The 15,258-nt window shown below is 36.1% G+C and overlaps 1 protein-coding gene across 1 annotated transcript in view; it reads right to left on the reverse strand.

Annotated features, from left to right (window-relative positions):
• The window catches only part of LOC107681609 (collagen alpha-1(XXII) chain-like), a gene marked incomplete at its 3' end in the record, with an annotated part of 49,156 nt that overhangs the window by 17,236 nt on the left and 16,662 nt on the right, over positions 1-15,258 (reverse strand). Inside the window, exons 4-22 of the mRNA XM_016477918.1 lie at positions 14,618-14,729; positions 14,334-14,457; positions 13,879-14,154; positions 12,867-12,947; positions 12,458-12,574; positions 10,652-10,696; positions 10,469-10,531; positions 10,280-10,312; positions 6,969-7,022; positions 6,246-6,299; positions 6,106-6,159; positions 5,654-5,707; positions 5,158-5,202; positions 2,879-2,932; positions 2,648-2,701; positions 2,060-2,095; positions 1,942-1,971; positions 1,805-1,858; positions 1,303-1,356 (exon numbers count right to left, since the gene is read on the reverse strand). Coding sequence (XP_016333404.1) covers positions 1,303-1,356; positions 1,805-1,858; positions 1,942-1,971; positions 2,060-2,095; positions 2,648-2,701; positions 2,879-2,932; positions 5,158-5,202; positions 5,654-5,707; positions 6,106-6,159; positions 6,246-6,299; positions 6,969-7,022; positions 10,280-10,312; positions 10,469-10,531; positions 10,652-10,696; positions 12,458-12,574; positions 12,867-12,947; positions 13,879-14,154; positions 14,334-14,457; positions 14,618-14,729 — 1,394 coding nt within the window. The remainder of the gene's footprint in view (positions 1-1,302; positions 1,357-1,804; positions 1,859-1,941; positions 1,972-2,059; positions 2,096-2,647; positions 2,702-2,878; positions 2,933-5,157; positions 5,203-5,653; positions 5,708-6,105; positions 6,160-6,245; positions 6,300-6,968; positions 7,023-10,279; positions 10,313-10,468; positions 10,532-10,651; positions 10,697-12,457; positions 12,575-12,866; positions 12,948-13,878; positions 14,155-14,333; positions 14,458-14,617; positions 14,730-15,258) is intronic.

A 15,258-nucleotide genomic window follows, 5' to 3' on the forward strand; every position in this document is an offset into this window, starting at 1 on the left:
ATTAATACTAGGAAAAAATTAATTCCATGTGAGAGGTCAGGTAGAGTTCATGATCTTTCTATTTGACATCTGTTGTGACTCCACGAATGAAACCTTCCATCCATCAGAGGCACATAGCAAGGGTTGCACTGCCCTCTGCTGGACAAACAGGAAATCACACATATGCTAATTTTGTTCTGTTCTATAGTCAATAGAAATTAAAAATATGTACTGTGAGCAACAATATTTAAGATCTTATGAGTGAAGATTTCTTTCCCATGTTTATATATTTCCAACAGAAACAGGATGCTGGGGCCAAACATATAAAGGGGGTTCATATTTTACATTATAAAAAAAGCCAACAGCCTATTTTTATAATCACAGTCACAGACTATGATTTGCAACTTCCTATAGCACAGCTAGTTGGTTTTAGGGATATGTTCAATCCAGAGTACACTTGCATATACATAGGCTCAAAGCTTTTAGACGTCGACTAAATGCCATAAAAATACAATTTTGTTTAAGAGTTTTAAGATGTGAAGAGCAATGGGGAATAAAATTCTCTCCCTCACATTTTTGTTTGTTCAGAAAATAAAGTCACTGATGTGGTACAACATGCTAACATTTTAACGTTCCCTGCTTCTGACACATAAGATAGGAAAGGTATTTTGAAGACATTACAGAGATAAGAGCTTAAAATAGAGGGAGAGAGGGAGAGAGAGAGAGAGAGAGAGAGAGAGAGAGAAATTCTTTTATTTCTAATTTTTATTTACAGTAGTTTGAGTTTTTCCATTTAGTATTTATATTTTATTTTATTTCAGTAAACAAAACTGTTTTAAATAGCTTTAGTTAACGAAAACAACACTATGCTAAACATCTTTTGTGGATCACAGAAAGAAGTAAGTCATATTGATTTGGTACAACATGAATGATGAATAAATAATGACAGAATTTTCATTTAAAAACTACTCTTTCTGTTTGCTTGATTCTTCCTTTTTAGAGCTGTTATTCAAATGCCATTATTTTTTTTGGCAAGAAACAATGTTTTCCAAGTATTCCGAGAACATTTTAATGATGCTGTCATCTCATCAGTTGGAGGGAATCTGAGAGCGTCAGGCCATTTGAACATCTCCTGTCTCTCTTCCTAATGAGCTCCTCGCTTTAATCTGACCCCACAGAGCACTCAAAAACACCAGAACATGCACTGAGAGCCGTGCTTTCCAGCCAGTCTCTATGGTTACCACAGATCAGGTTCTAGAACATCTTAAATCTCCATTAAAAGCAGCCGAGATGGATTGTTTCAATAAAATACAAATGTCCTACCCTTTGTCCATTCTCACCCGGCTCACCGGGCAAACCTGGAGGTCCAGGTGGGCCCTGAGGAAAAACAGCATAAACAATAGGCTAATTAAAAACAATGAAGTCCACAACAGTAGCAGACACAGAAAATATGATGCTTCTTATTTTCATAAACAGACCGTGAATGTGATATTTTATGATGTACAGTGACCCCAAAAAGTATCTGGAGTTTGAGTTTAACTTTATTGTCCATTCTGTTCTAAATGTGTCATGTAAATCTATAAATACATCCACATAAGTGCTTACACATTGCCACAAACACAGAATTGAACAGAATTACACTAACTACATCATTTCCAACCTATTAAAATAGTGCAATAATGCCAACCATTTTCTTAAATTGATTTACTTTAAAATTTGATGGGAGGAATGGATCAGGCAATCAGCTTTTTTTCAAAACTAACTTCACTTTTCTTCTTCAATGTGCATTTTTAAAACAAGCATTACATGACAAAATATGTCTTACAGGAGGTCCAGGTGGGCCGTCCGCTCCCAAGGGTCCTCGTTCACCAGGGATGCCCTGAAAACACAAACACACAGTTACGAGAATGCTCTACAAAGGCGAAGTTTAAGACTCATCTTCTCAACAGATTGCACACTTACAGTCTCCCCCTTGAGTCCTGCCAGCTGAACCTGTGGAAAAACACAGATGAGGCCGTGAGCAACTCAATACTGCTATTTTACAACACGATTCATTCAATTAATAAATCAAACGTCTTACCGCATCGCCAGGTAATCCAGCAGGACCTCGTTCACCCTATCGGCAAACACAGTGTTTATTAAACTGCATAAACACATTGCATTACACCAAATACACAAAATAATGTTCTTTTTAGCAACGTCATATGACCCCTTTTATTAAACAGCGGCTGACAAGATTTACTGAGTAGTTAAAATCCCACAGTGATTTGATATTCTGGGTGGAGTTGAACCAGAGTGGAATTGTCTGTGCTGTGAGTTACAACATCTGATAGAGTACTATTTGTCATTTCCTTTGGGAATGAGTTGCTGAAAGTGTGCGGGACAGAGAGCGAGATAAAATACAGACACAGACTGGTTTCATTTTTGAATGGGCGTCTTTGTGGATGAGCCTGAGAAATACAAATATGTGATACAAAACTATAATTTTCCAAGAAAGATATATGTGTTTTGAGGGTTTTGTGGGAAATATATCTGGGTGAACTATCAAGAAATACAAAAGGACTATGGGTTTGGAACAAACTGAGGGTGAATAAAAGATTTGCCCAGAATAAAAGACTTGCCCTTTCAAAGCCAAGCAACATGCGTCTCCAAAAAAGTGTCCCTATACCTTTTCTCCTTGTATTCCATTTGGACCAGGAGCACCAATCAGCCCCCTATGACCCTGGATTTAGAGAAAATGAAAGAGAGAGAAGTAATTTAGGTAAAACGTATACTTACTTGACCTAAGCAAAACGTTACATAAGCTCACATTAATATCTTCTACATCCAGTGTACATACATGCTGCGCAAAACGGTACATGACAAATTATATGCATTATAAAATGCTCTGAATACATACGTCTTTTCCTGGAAGACCTGGTTTCCCTGGAAACCCATCTAAACCTGGTTCACCCTATACAACATTTGAAAGTGAGACGTCATCAAATGGAAGATTTGCGTAATCAAAAGTGACAGTAGAGACATTTATAATATTACAAAAGATTTCCATCTTGAACTTTCTATTAATCAACAAATCCTGAAAAAAGTATCACAGTTTCCACAGAAATATTAAGAATATTAATAACAAGAAATGTTTCTTATGCAGCAATCAGCATATTAGAAGGATTTCTGAAGGATCATGCTACATGTAATGATGCTGAAAATGCAGCTTTGCATCACAGGAATAAATTATATTAAATACTTTATAATATTACTATATTTGTGATCAAATAACTACAGCCTTTCTTTTAAAAACATTAAACAAATCTTACTGAGACCAAACTTATAAAAAGTACTAAATATGCAGTATTTAATTATGTGCTGTATTCTGCTTCCAATTTTGCAATAATTTAATGAAATAAATGACTATTAGATCAACACATATGCCTTTATGAGCACAATTAATTATTTTCATTGCAATAGTATGTCACAATCTCCATTTCTATTCCCTAATTTCTAATTTTATGTCCCATAGACAGCATACAGGTTTGGAATGACCTTTAATTATGCACATTTGTCTAGACAGGTGTTCTGTTTTTAATACAGAAAACAGCAGGAGAAAAGTGACTGAGGGGATGGGAATGTGACTGTAACATGACAAAACATATGCAATATACACTATGCAGAGCCTGCTGTTTCAGGTCAGAAATTCAGGAAATATAACAGATGGTGAATGCGTCTGTATGATGTATTTATTTTGAATTCAAGGCCATTTGAGTTCAACTGAAAAACCATTCTCACAAAAGCATAATCTGATATTTCCTGTTCCAATGAACCGAGCACTGGTTCTAAAAATATATATCCATTTGCACTGAATTACCAGCATTCAAAAGTAATGCATCTTTGCCTAAACTAAGCTTATTTTCCATGTTAAAATATTTAACATAATAAAACAGCTGTAAATAGTTCTGAAATATTGTTTGTTTGAGCATCCCAACCAGCCAAATACAGCGATATTAACTCAACCAATGGCATGAGTTGGGGGCAGGACTATGTGTTTGCCAGCCAATGACAGACGGGGAGTGATGTATGAAAACCTGTACCAAAACACTCTTTTTGGTACACTCGTGGCACAAATTTGCTCCATCTTTAACTTCTAAGTTAGTTTCAGGAAAGTCAAATTTGGCTTAAAAGCTCTCAGTGTGCGTGCGGGGGCGGACCGTCAGACAGACTGAAGAATGACGGCAACGCTCTACCGTGTGAAGCTGTTCTTAGACCTGTCTGACTGCACAACGCCCCCACAGAACAGGATATATGGAGTCTGCATCAGCACTGTGACATCTGTTTGAGTTATTAGTCTGCCTGCATTCACTCTGTAGAAATATTCCCTCTGTAGCATTTGGATCTGCAGGTATGTACAGTACTTTGTGACAATGACTAGTTTGGCCTCCGTCCAAGTTATTCCAAAGCATTAAAACTAAAACGGGGTGCTGAAAAGGGGAAGACAAGCAGGAACATTGTCCCAGGCCTTTTAGTGGGTGGAAGGGGGTCTGCAATGACAGACTAAACTAGATTTTTACATTTTCTGACGACAAAGTGAGTGCTGTGCATGCAAAACCTCTGTGGCATGATTTTAGGAATCATTCACGTCTGTAGCACAAATGGTGCACACTTTAATACTTAATACTAATACTAAGCCTAAGTAATGATATTTGTGGTAACAGTTGTTATGATTGACAGGTGTCAGTCATCCCTTACCCTTTCTCCGGAAGCTCCTTTGTCTCCTTTACCTCCAGTAACACCCTGATGAAAAACACGACACACTCAATATCTTACAAATGTCACAGAGAAGAACACTGGATGCATAACGATCTGCCCTGAACAGTTGTAACACAAAATTGTGGATGCAAAGTCTTGATTTCAATTTGTTTCTGATGTTGTAATCATCTATTGAAGCCAGTTTCAACCTCAAAAATAAATAAGTAAAAACCAAACAAACAATAAAATACAAAATTCTATTAAAATTGAATAAAATAAAAAGGTTACTGTGAGGGGGGCATGATTTTAGGAATCATTCACGTCTGTAGCACAAATGGTGCGGGACATGCCAACCTTTAATACTTAATACTAATACTAAGCCTAAGTAATGATATTTGTGGTAACAGTTGTTATGATTGACAGGTGTCAGTCATCCCTTACCCTTTCTCCGGAAGCTCCTTTGTCTCCTTTACCTCCAGTAACACCCTGATGAAAAACACGACACACTCAATATCTTACAAATGTCACAGAGAAGAACACTGGATGCATAACGATCTGCCCTGAACAGTTGTAACACAAAATTGTGGATGCAAAGTCTTGATTTCAATTTGTTTCTGATGTTGTAATCATCTATTGAAGCCAGTTTCAACCTCAAAAATAAATAAGTAAAAACCAAACAAACAATAAAATACAAAATTCTATTAAAATTGAATAAAATAAAAAGGTTACTGTGAGGGGGAAAAAAATGTAAAATAAGAAATAAAGTCACAATGGGGAGATATAAAGATGCATTTAAGATAAATCATGTTGCAATTGTGAAATACAAAGTACCAGTTATTGATAAAGTCATAAGTAGATTTATATTGCAATACTCTTGAGGTGGAAACAGGCTTTCATAATCATCGGTACATGGTTTAAACGCAGAGATCATACTTACAGACACCCCTTGAAGACCCGGTGCTCCGGATGGACCAGCATCACCTTGGATACCCTAAATAAAAACAGGTCAAAAAAGCCAGATCATGTTAAAAACTACTAAGCACATCTAGCACAGTTCAGAAATTAGCATGTCACCAAAAAGTGATAAAAAAAGAGAAAATAATGGAAAGAAAATGCTTGTTTATTGCATTATTTACAGCTGCTTTTAAATGTAATGTTATTATTGATGTTACTATTTTAGCATTTATCATCATAAAATCATTTAATATTAAGATATATCACATCTTAAATCATTTTTAGGATGACAACAGCCTTTTTGGACTCAAAATGACAAAACAATTCCCCTGAAATTAATTATGGGGGGGCAAATATTGACAGTTAGAACATGAACATTTCTGACACTAGTCTAATCAAGCATATCTTTACTCCTCTGTCTAAAGGAGGTCTCACCTTTGGTCCGAGAGGTCCAGGTAACCCAGCATCACCTGCAACTCCTTGATCACCCTGTTCATCAACATGCCAATGTCAATATCAAAATCAAAATCAAAATATACCTTCAACCACATGCAAATATACTTTCTATCACTCACTCTCTCTCCTGTATCGCCTTTTTTCCCAGCCAGACCAGGTAAACCGTCCGATCCCTACAAAAATTAAATAAATATTAATGTCACTTATAAACACATCTATAGAATCAAGAATGTTTAGACAAAATTGGACTAAAAAAGGGGGTAAAATAACGTTTATTGTCGTTTTATTCAGTGTATACTTCACAGTATGAAGAAGTTGTTTATTTTCTTTTCTGCTGAACAATGCATGGAATTACAGTTGTTCTCATTCGATTTGACACGTCTCCAAACTCAGGTCACTGTTCTCAAAACAGTTAACACAGTGATCTGAATACTTTGTGATTGTCCTAAACAGATTTCATTCACTTTATACAAATTACAAATCATACAAATAATCTTCTCAAAACAATGTGCACAAAACTCTCAAACGTTTTCACAATAGTTAGTACAACCAACCAATACTTTAAAATATCTGAAAAAAATGTTTTACACAAATCACAAACATGTATGTACTATTTGTCCAAACACAACAAACAAAACTACAAATTACATTTGAAAATATATTCAAATAGAAAACAGTTATTTAAAATGATTCAAAACATTACAATTGTAAACAATATTACTGTTTTTACTTTGATTCTTTCAAAAACTTTTTCTCTTACATTCCCTAAACCTTTGAATGGTAGTGCAAGTTAACTACAGATGCCATTTCATGTTGTTTGCATATACACAAGTGTGACTTACTCTATCTCCTCTTTCTCCTCTGGCTCCAGGTTCACCGCGATCGCCGCTGTCCCCCTGTGGAGAGAGACGGGATTTCAGCATGGCTTTAAAACAAGATGTCATGACTTTGGACATGGCCACAAGCGGCCCCCGAAATGTGTCCAAAAGTGGCCAAATGTGTTCCTGTGAAAAATCTGACCTTAGAAACCATATATTTGACCATCAAACCAGCCAACCAAAAACTCAGTTTTCACTTGAAATGATCATCAGACATCACCACACAAAGAATCCCATACCATAAAGGCATATCAATTATGTAGAAAGGCTTGTGAGATCATAAAAAGAAAAAAAGAGGCCAACACTACAGTTAGTAGGCTATAGTTTTCTTCCGTTCAATACAATTAATCACACACTAATGCTAAACACCACTAAGGAACCCTAAAGAAATCTTTGCCATTATATCTTGCCTTTCAGATATCCCGTGCACTACAGGGAATCTCCTGGAATTCTGAGAGTTGAACAGTAAAAGAGAAAAGCTTTTGTGACCTGATTATAATAATGACTTCACACGCAGCAGCGGGCAGCTTGATAGCCTGTAATTACTCTCAAACTTCTTCACACTTTGATAAAGTCAACGGATAACTGACAAATGCCATCATGAGAAAGTAATACAACAAAATAACCACAATCTTGAGAGCTGCCAACCCAGACAGCATATTGTCGATGCATGATTTGTTTGATTTCAATTTGTTTCTAATGAAGTTATCTACTGATGCCAGTTTCCACCTCAGTGAAAAAAAGAGTAAAATGTCAGTACAACAATCAGTACAGTATATGCAACTGACTTAAATGAACAATTCATAGACATCATAGATAAGCTATTGCATTATGCACTGCAGCAAACATTGTGCAAAGATAGCGGACAGTGTTGAGATGTTGATTACTTAAAGAAGCATTAAAATAGTTCTGTCATGACAACTCTCGGAGGGATTAGCATGGTAATGTACATGATCATGTTAATGTATTTGGTCTTGGCGGAATAGATCTGCTACACTGCTGCAGCAGAGCAAGTACCGAGACTTGCTACTGCCAATACATCCACAACATACCGCTGTGAGCATGTTAGAAATATTGCTGCTGCAAATATAACATACATGAAATAACCCCCATATAGCATACATGAATCACCTCATAGCAGATTTATACAGGTGGAGCTGGGGAAGGTGGAGGTCATGCCAGAACTCTGTATTTTCAGTAAACACTGTATATTGTAACAATACTTTGCAAGATGTGGTAACATCTTTCTGCATGGGCAACATGGCTCAACATTTCAAAAGCACCTCAGCTTCAACACAAACATTTCAGTGTGAAAAGATTGACAAAACGACCACAAAACAGGGTTTAAGAGAGACGGACAGAGCAACACCTCAAACACAAACATGCGTTTGTGACATCATGCATTTTAACTAGCCAACTCCTCAATATGCTGCTAGCTAACTTTATACTGTAACATATGGATAATTTGTGAGAACATAGACATGCATTCACATATACAGAATGAACACACATATACATATACGCATGGACACTCATGCAAATCATATGACATGTACACCGAGAAATACACACACAAGCAATTGAAAATCATGCATAAGAAAAAACTAAAGTTCTCTGAGGGGTTGCTTACTTTCCCAGGTAAGGTTCCTCCTTGATTAAGTCTAGAGGATTTTTTGGCCTAATTTATTGTCTGGCATGTAAAAAAAAAAAAAAAAAAACTAATTTCTTAGTATTTTTGTCTTAAATCAAGATACAGTTACTTGAGAAGCAAAACGACTTAAGATATCAAGTACTGCTTCTGAAAAAATGGTGTGTGGTCACAAAAAATAATCATTTTCCGTTTTAATTTTTCTTAACCCACTAACAGAGATTATTTGCTTGTTTTAAGCATAAACTCACTTCAGTTCAATTTTTTTTTAGAAAATAAGACATAATACCTTAAGTTATTGTGCTTCAAGTAAACATATCTTATTGATAAGCAAATTTAAATTTTTGGGTGAACTATTCTTTTAATTGTGTGGACACAAGCTGACGATCTGTCTGTGTGCGGTTATTTCTGTATTTTGACAAAAACTTATATATTACGTGCTCTTCGCCATTAATTTTTCTTACATATATACTCTCATTCCGGCGTAATAATCAAGGAACTTTGCTGCCGTACCATGGGTGCAGTAGGCGCAATGATATTACGCAGCGCCTGAAAATAGGCTTATTGGAAGTTACCTACCTGGGGAATATTTTCAGGCGCTGCGTAATATCATTGAGCCTGCTGCACCCATGGTATGGCAGCAAAGTTCCTTGATTATTACGCCGGAATGAGAGTATAGTTCCTAGCCATATCGGCCTAGAAAATCGCAACTTTTCATTTTACGTCGGTCTTAGTACACGATGCAACTACAGAAGAGTCAAGTTTTAAATAGGAAAAATTAGAAACTGTTTGGTCATTTTTGAGCGAGATGCTAACGGTCTAATCAGATTCAATGATCTATGCTAAGCTACAGCTAAAAGTGCTACCGCCAGACCCGGAGATTGGCTGAATGGATTCGAAAACGGTCAAACTCAACTGTTTAACTCTAGGGGAGTTGGAAAATGAGCCTATTTTCAAAAATAGAAGAGTGTTCCTTTAACCTGCTCAAGCACAGCATTTGCTGTTTTTAGGTCAGCAAATTCCACTGACCAATCCAGCATGCAACATTTTTCTAGCTGTGGGCGTTATCTGGCATCTAAATTTGGCTGAATAGTGGCCGAGTGCAGTGGAAATCTCAAAATACGACTCCTTTCCAGAAGTCTTAACAGATTGTGAATCACCATATTCATCATACGAGTGAAATATTACAATAAGCACAAGTAAATGTTTAAATAATGACAGTTGTCATTCTATTCCCAACACCACAGTCATCTAATTCTCCTGTATGAATCTCTGACTGATAGAGGTTAATTATGATATTATTCTGAGGTAATTATGCCCTGGAGTCAGCGGAGGATGTCTGTTTTAAGCGCTGTGAGTGGGTGTTTGGTGCACAGCCTCTTGTTTTGCATATCCTGTGAGGTTGGAAGACCCATAATTCTGCATTTCAAAATAAGGTACTTTTATTGTTTTTATCCTCAAAAGAGTGGCAGTCTCCACAGTTTGTCTCTCTTTGTTCTTTTGTAATTCTAGACTTTGGATTCAAGGGAAGAACGATGTTTTTGATGAATTGGCTTCTGGCTCGCACGAAACGACAGAACTGTTTTGTCTATCTTGAGGAGTTTGGCTGTTAAATTCATGACCTTACCTTCTCTCCTCTATCACCTTTGATAGAGATAGCCTGCAAATAATCAATCAACACCGATCAATTACTCTCCAGGCCCAGAAAGACAGAAACAGCAGACACATTTCTAATATACAGCAATGTTGTTTTATGTTTATCTAAACAGAAGCAAAGCTATATGAATCTGTATAAGTGATAATATGGATGTCGTACACGCTCTCCTTTCTGCCCTTTGGGTCCTGGCGGTCCTTCTGCCCCTTTAAGACCAGGATCCCCCTGCAGATGCAGAGTTTTATGCAAAGAGCCAATGAGGAACCCACTGAAAATGCATCCAGAGATGTGCAAAAGCGTAATAAAGTCATTGTGCGATGCTGTGATACTGAAACGTTATTTGACCTTTTCACCCTTGGGCCCCGCGACACCTGGTAGACCTGTCTCTCCCTGTAGGATGGGAAAGATTGAGAGAGATTGCAGAAGAGAGAGATGAGGGGATTCATTTTGAAAGACAGAGGTCAGAAATAAGAGTGTGTAAAGAATCAATGCATTGCAAAACGAAACAGAATGCATTACAAAAGAAAGTTTAGATTAAAAAAATTTATATCCAGCCTTATAAATAAAAAAGTTCCAGGTTAAATAATAATTTAAAAAAAATATTCATCAAAAGCATCTGAGACATACTGTTCATTAACACAGAAAATAATTTTGACTCCGTAAAAGCAAACCAATATACTGAATGTCTACAATGTGCAAACATAATGTGCAGCCCATTTTATATGAATTATATACTCTTAAAATTTATATTTAATGATGGCTTACATTAATTCTGCACAAACTATGTTATTTAAGCTGCTGAAATAATAGGTTCTAATTCTATTATTTAGTAATTCCTTATTTTTTGTATTATTATCATTTTATTTTGGAAAATTTTACATAATAATTATACTTTTTTATTATCTTTATAAAATTGTATCACACTAGTCTAATGCTAACATGTTTATTTGTTGACGTTTGTGGCTATAACAGTGCATTTTATGTATTCCAGTGCAATGACTTCCATTCCACCATTCCATAGGTGCATTAGGGCTGTTAAAAAAAATTCGAATTTCGAATATTCGTCGAATTTAAAATTAATAAATGAATTAATAAATTCGTCAAATTTTAAGTGTGCGTTAAGGAGGCAGCCTTATCAGTGGCGCACGAGATGCGATGACGATGTAAGTGTCATTGCATTTTAATGTTTTTGTTAGCCTATCCAGTTGAAGCCAGTAGATGCGGCGCTGCTGCATTGTTAATTACAAATATTGCGGGAAAAGAGAACATCAATGCGGAGAAGATGTTGTTTACGTCAAAACTGAAACCAAGCCGTTCACACAGAACACATACTGTATTTTGTGCATTTTCTAGAGGGACATCTATCACCGTTGCACTCGCATCTCGCACAAAAGAGTTGCATATTTAGAAAGCCATGTAAAATTAATGCAAGTTCAACTTTGAAAAAACATATCTTGAGACTTTATGGCGGGGTTTTTTTCCCCATCCCACTGCAACTCGTGTTTTTGAATGAAAAATGTACTCTGTATGATTGGCTTTCCGCCCTTTGTAATAATACATGATGCTGTTTTGTTTATAGTTGTTTAAGTAACTTAATTAATTATAATTGGTTTATAAACATTATTTTAAACATTATGCACTTTTTTTCACAGACAGTCCTGTTATCTTAAGCTTTGAAGAAACGTGCATTAGTAATATTTTGCTCGATGCACCCTCTTGTGGCCTCAGAAGAGAATCCAAAAGCTTTTCTTCACCCTAACTGAAATTATGCATTTTAAATTTGAATATAATTCGAGTTTTGATCATATTTAAGTACAAAATTCGAATTTAGTTTTTCAGCCATTTTGACAGCCCTAAGGTGCATTACTGTACATTTTTGCTTGTATTACAAAGTGAGGGATGAGCTGAAATTATTTTCTGTGGTAATCAATAACATGATCACAGATGGTGCTAACAGAACCCAAAAAAGTATTTAATATTAACATGGCCTAAATGTCTCCAGCACATGACTTCACAGACACATGATATTTAGCTCATACACTGTAAATAACTTTGGTTCCTATATCATAAGGCTGATATTAAATTTTTTGCATGTTAAACATAGGGGTTCACCAACTTTAAGAGTGTGACCTTTGACCTGGAATGTCTTACCCTTTCCCCTGCAGGACAGGAGCAGTTGACCGCGGCTGGTTTCTTCTGCTCAGCGCTTGTTGGTTTTGGGGTGGGCAGTGGGAGTGGGGGGGGCTCAGTCACCAGAGACTGTTCACACTGAGTGAGAAGAGAAAGTGAACGCAGAAACCGAAAGAGACAGAATGTGTTATGAAAGAAAGAGAGAGGAAAGGAAGAGGAAGCAGCTTCAGATGTTCAGTATAATGAGTATTACTATATTCTGAACTCTGGACAACGAATAATCCCCAGCTTCATCAAGGACTCAAAACAAAGCTCTTTGAGCCCTTTGGAGAACTTGTCCTGTTCGAAACCGTATGTTTTTGCCTTACTATCCATGTGATGACATAATGAGGTGAGAATAAAGGTTTGTATGCGAGTCAGATGCACTTACTGGGCCACCAGGAATATCGCAACACGTCTCTTGCTCAGACTGTTTGCCATCACAGTAGATCACCATCCTCTGGAGGTCAAACTATAGAGGAAACACAGGCAGAAACACAGGAACTGGTTGTATTAGCTGATTTCGGTTAACTTAAAAATTCATAAACGCCTCACCATTAAAATATTTGGGGTTAGTCAGTATCTTTGATGTTTTTACCAAGCATATATTTTGAAAAATGATTCCAATTTAATTAAAATATAAGTGCTCTTACATAAATCTTGCCTATCCTACAGGTTCCTATTATTAATACTGAATCCAGTTAATATTTTTGTGGAAACCGTGATACATTTTGTTCAGGATTTTTTTTAATTAGAAAGTTCAAAAGAACAGCACTTATTTGAAATGTTAATTTAAAATATTATACATTTTAAAAAGTCCTTCCTGTAATTTTTGATCAATTGAATGCATCCTTGCTGAATAAAAAAAAAATCTTTCAAAAACATCCTACTGAAGCTAGTGTAACATCAAATCATAAATCACTTATTTAACCATATTTTTTTTTTTTTTAGAGATTACCATGATGGTATTCTCTGAAGTACCATGCAAATATTAAAATATATATGAAAATGATAATCAATCAGTACCTTAGTGTAGCATGGTATTATAATTTGATACAATCATGGCACAACAATTACAGCACTTTTAAGCAAGGGAGACTTAATCTTGTATAAAATGCATGTTAATAAACCATAAAAATAAAGGTGCTTCACGATGCCATAGAAGAACCTTTTTGTCTAAATGGTTCCATAAAGAACCTTTAACATCTGAAGAACCTTTCTGCTTCACAAAAGGTTCTTTGTGGCGAAAGAAGGTTCTTCAGATTATAAAAAGGAAAGAAAGAGATGGTTCTTTAAAGAACCTTTGACTGAATGGTTCTTTGTGGAACCAAAAATGGTTCTTCTATGGCATCGCTTGAAGAACCTTTTGAAGCACCTTTATTTTTAAGAGTGTATTTGCTTACATCAATGGGAACGCTGTCATAGAGTCTCTTGCCGATGACAGTCTTTCCCTGGATGTCGATGTCTTCTCTTTCCTCTATGGGCAGCGTCTCAATGTGCTTGCAGTCCAGGAACAGGGACACAGACTTGGAGTCCACCCTCATGCCGATCTTATGCCAGTCACGGTCAAACAGATTCTCCACCTCTGGGTTCTTAAACACGGCCCGGACCGCATCCTTTGTCAGGCCCACGGCGTTGTACTCCACCGCCTTGTTCTCCCCGTCCAGACGGATGGAGACCTGGAGGACATTCTCATTACAGCCTGATCAACTTACAGTAGCTTTATGATGTTTTATGTTATAAGCGAATTCAAAATCAAATCGATTTTAAAAATAGATCTTTTGAAGAGGATCTTCAGTTTCAGTTTCTCTATACAGCCCTGATGTTTCAGCCCCATTCAGGACACATTAATACACACCTGCGGGATGCCGTATTTGTCATAGACCTGCCACAGGTACCAGTCTTCTTTACGAGAGGTCTTCCTGAACTTAAATGTGGTCACAAAGGCATATTCATCAGGCAGACCCTGAGGTAACACATCTCTACAAAACAAGAATCAAAGAAATCTCTCATAAAAAATTAAAAGAAAAAGAAATGTGTATCACCTTGAACAGTATATTGTTGGAAAACAAACAATGTAAATTAAGTAAAAGTACATAGTGTGATTTTTGCATATATCATTGAAATAAATGATTCTCTTACTCTGTTTGTTGGACGATGGGCATTGTACCGAGCCTGACATAGGGGGTCTGACCTGGCTCAAATTTTTCTCCAAGAAAATCTCTTACATTGAAGTACTCCATCAAATCAAATCCTGGTGAAAAGGTAATACATTTGTAATAAATAAAGCTATTATTAAGTAAACTGTACTGTTCCCTGAATAAAATATGTCCCTGTAGATTATTGTTAAAATGTCTTTCCATCAACGATCACTAGGTGGAGTCCATGAGACAGGTCAAAAAGACAACATGCTGTAAATGAACTTTCTTAAATCGTTCCTCAACCAAAGGATTTACTTTTATACAAATTGATAATTAAGAATAAAATATCAGACAGCAATAAACCACAAAAGGCATATGTGCAATGACATAGGTTCAACTTGATTTAGCACATTTCATACATGGAAGTAATTAAAAAATCCAAAAACACAGATACAGACATCAAGTTAATATTATATCACAAGTTAAAATACAAATTAACACAAAATAATGTGTTAAATGAATAAAGCAATCATAAATTACTTATATAATACTATTATTATAATTTATATTATTATAATTTAGGGGACCTGTATCTAGATTATATACACTCTCAGAAAAAAAGGTACAAAAGCTGTCACTGGG

The sequence above is a fragment of the Sinocyclocheilus anshuiensis genome, unplaced genomic scaffold (assembly GCF_001515605.1).
Source record: "Sinocyclocheilus anshuiensis isolate Anshui unplaced genomic scaffold, SAMN03320099.WGS_v1.1 scaffold1524, whole genome shotgun sequence".
NCBI lineage: Eukaryota > Metazoa > Chordata > Actinopteri > Cypriniformes > Cyprinidae > Sinocyclocheilus > Sinocyclocheilus anshuiensis.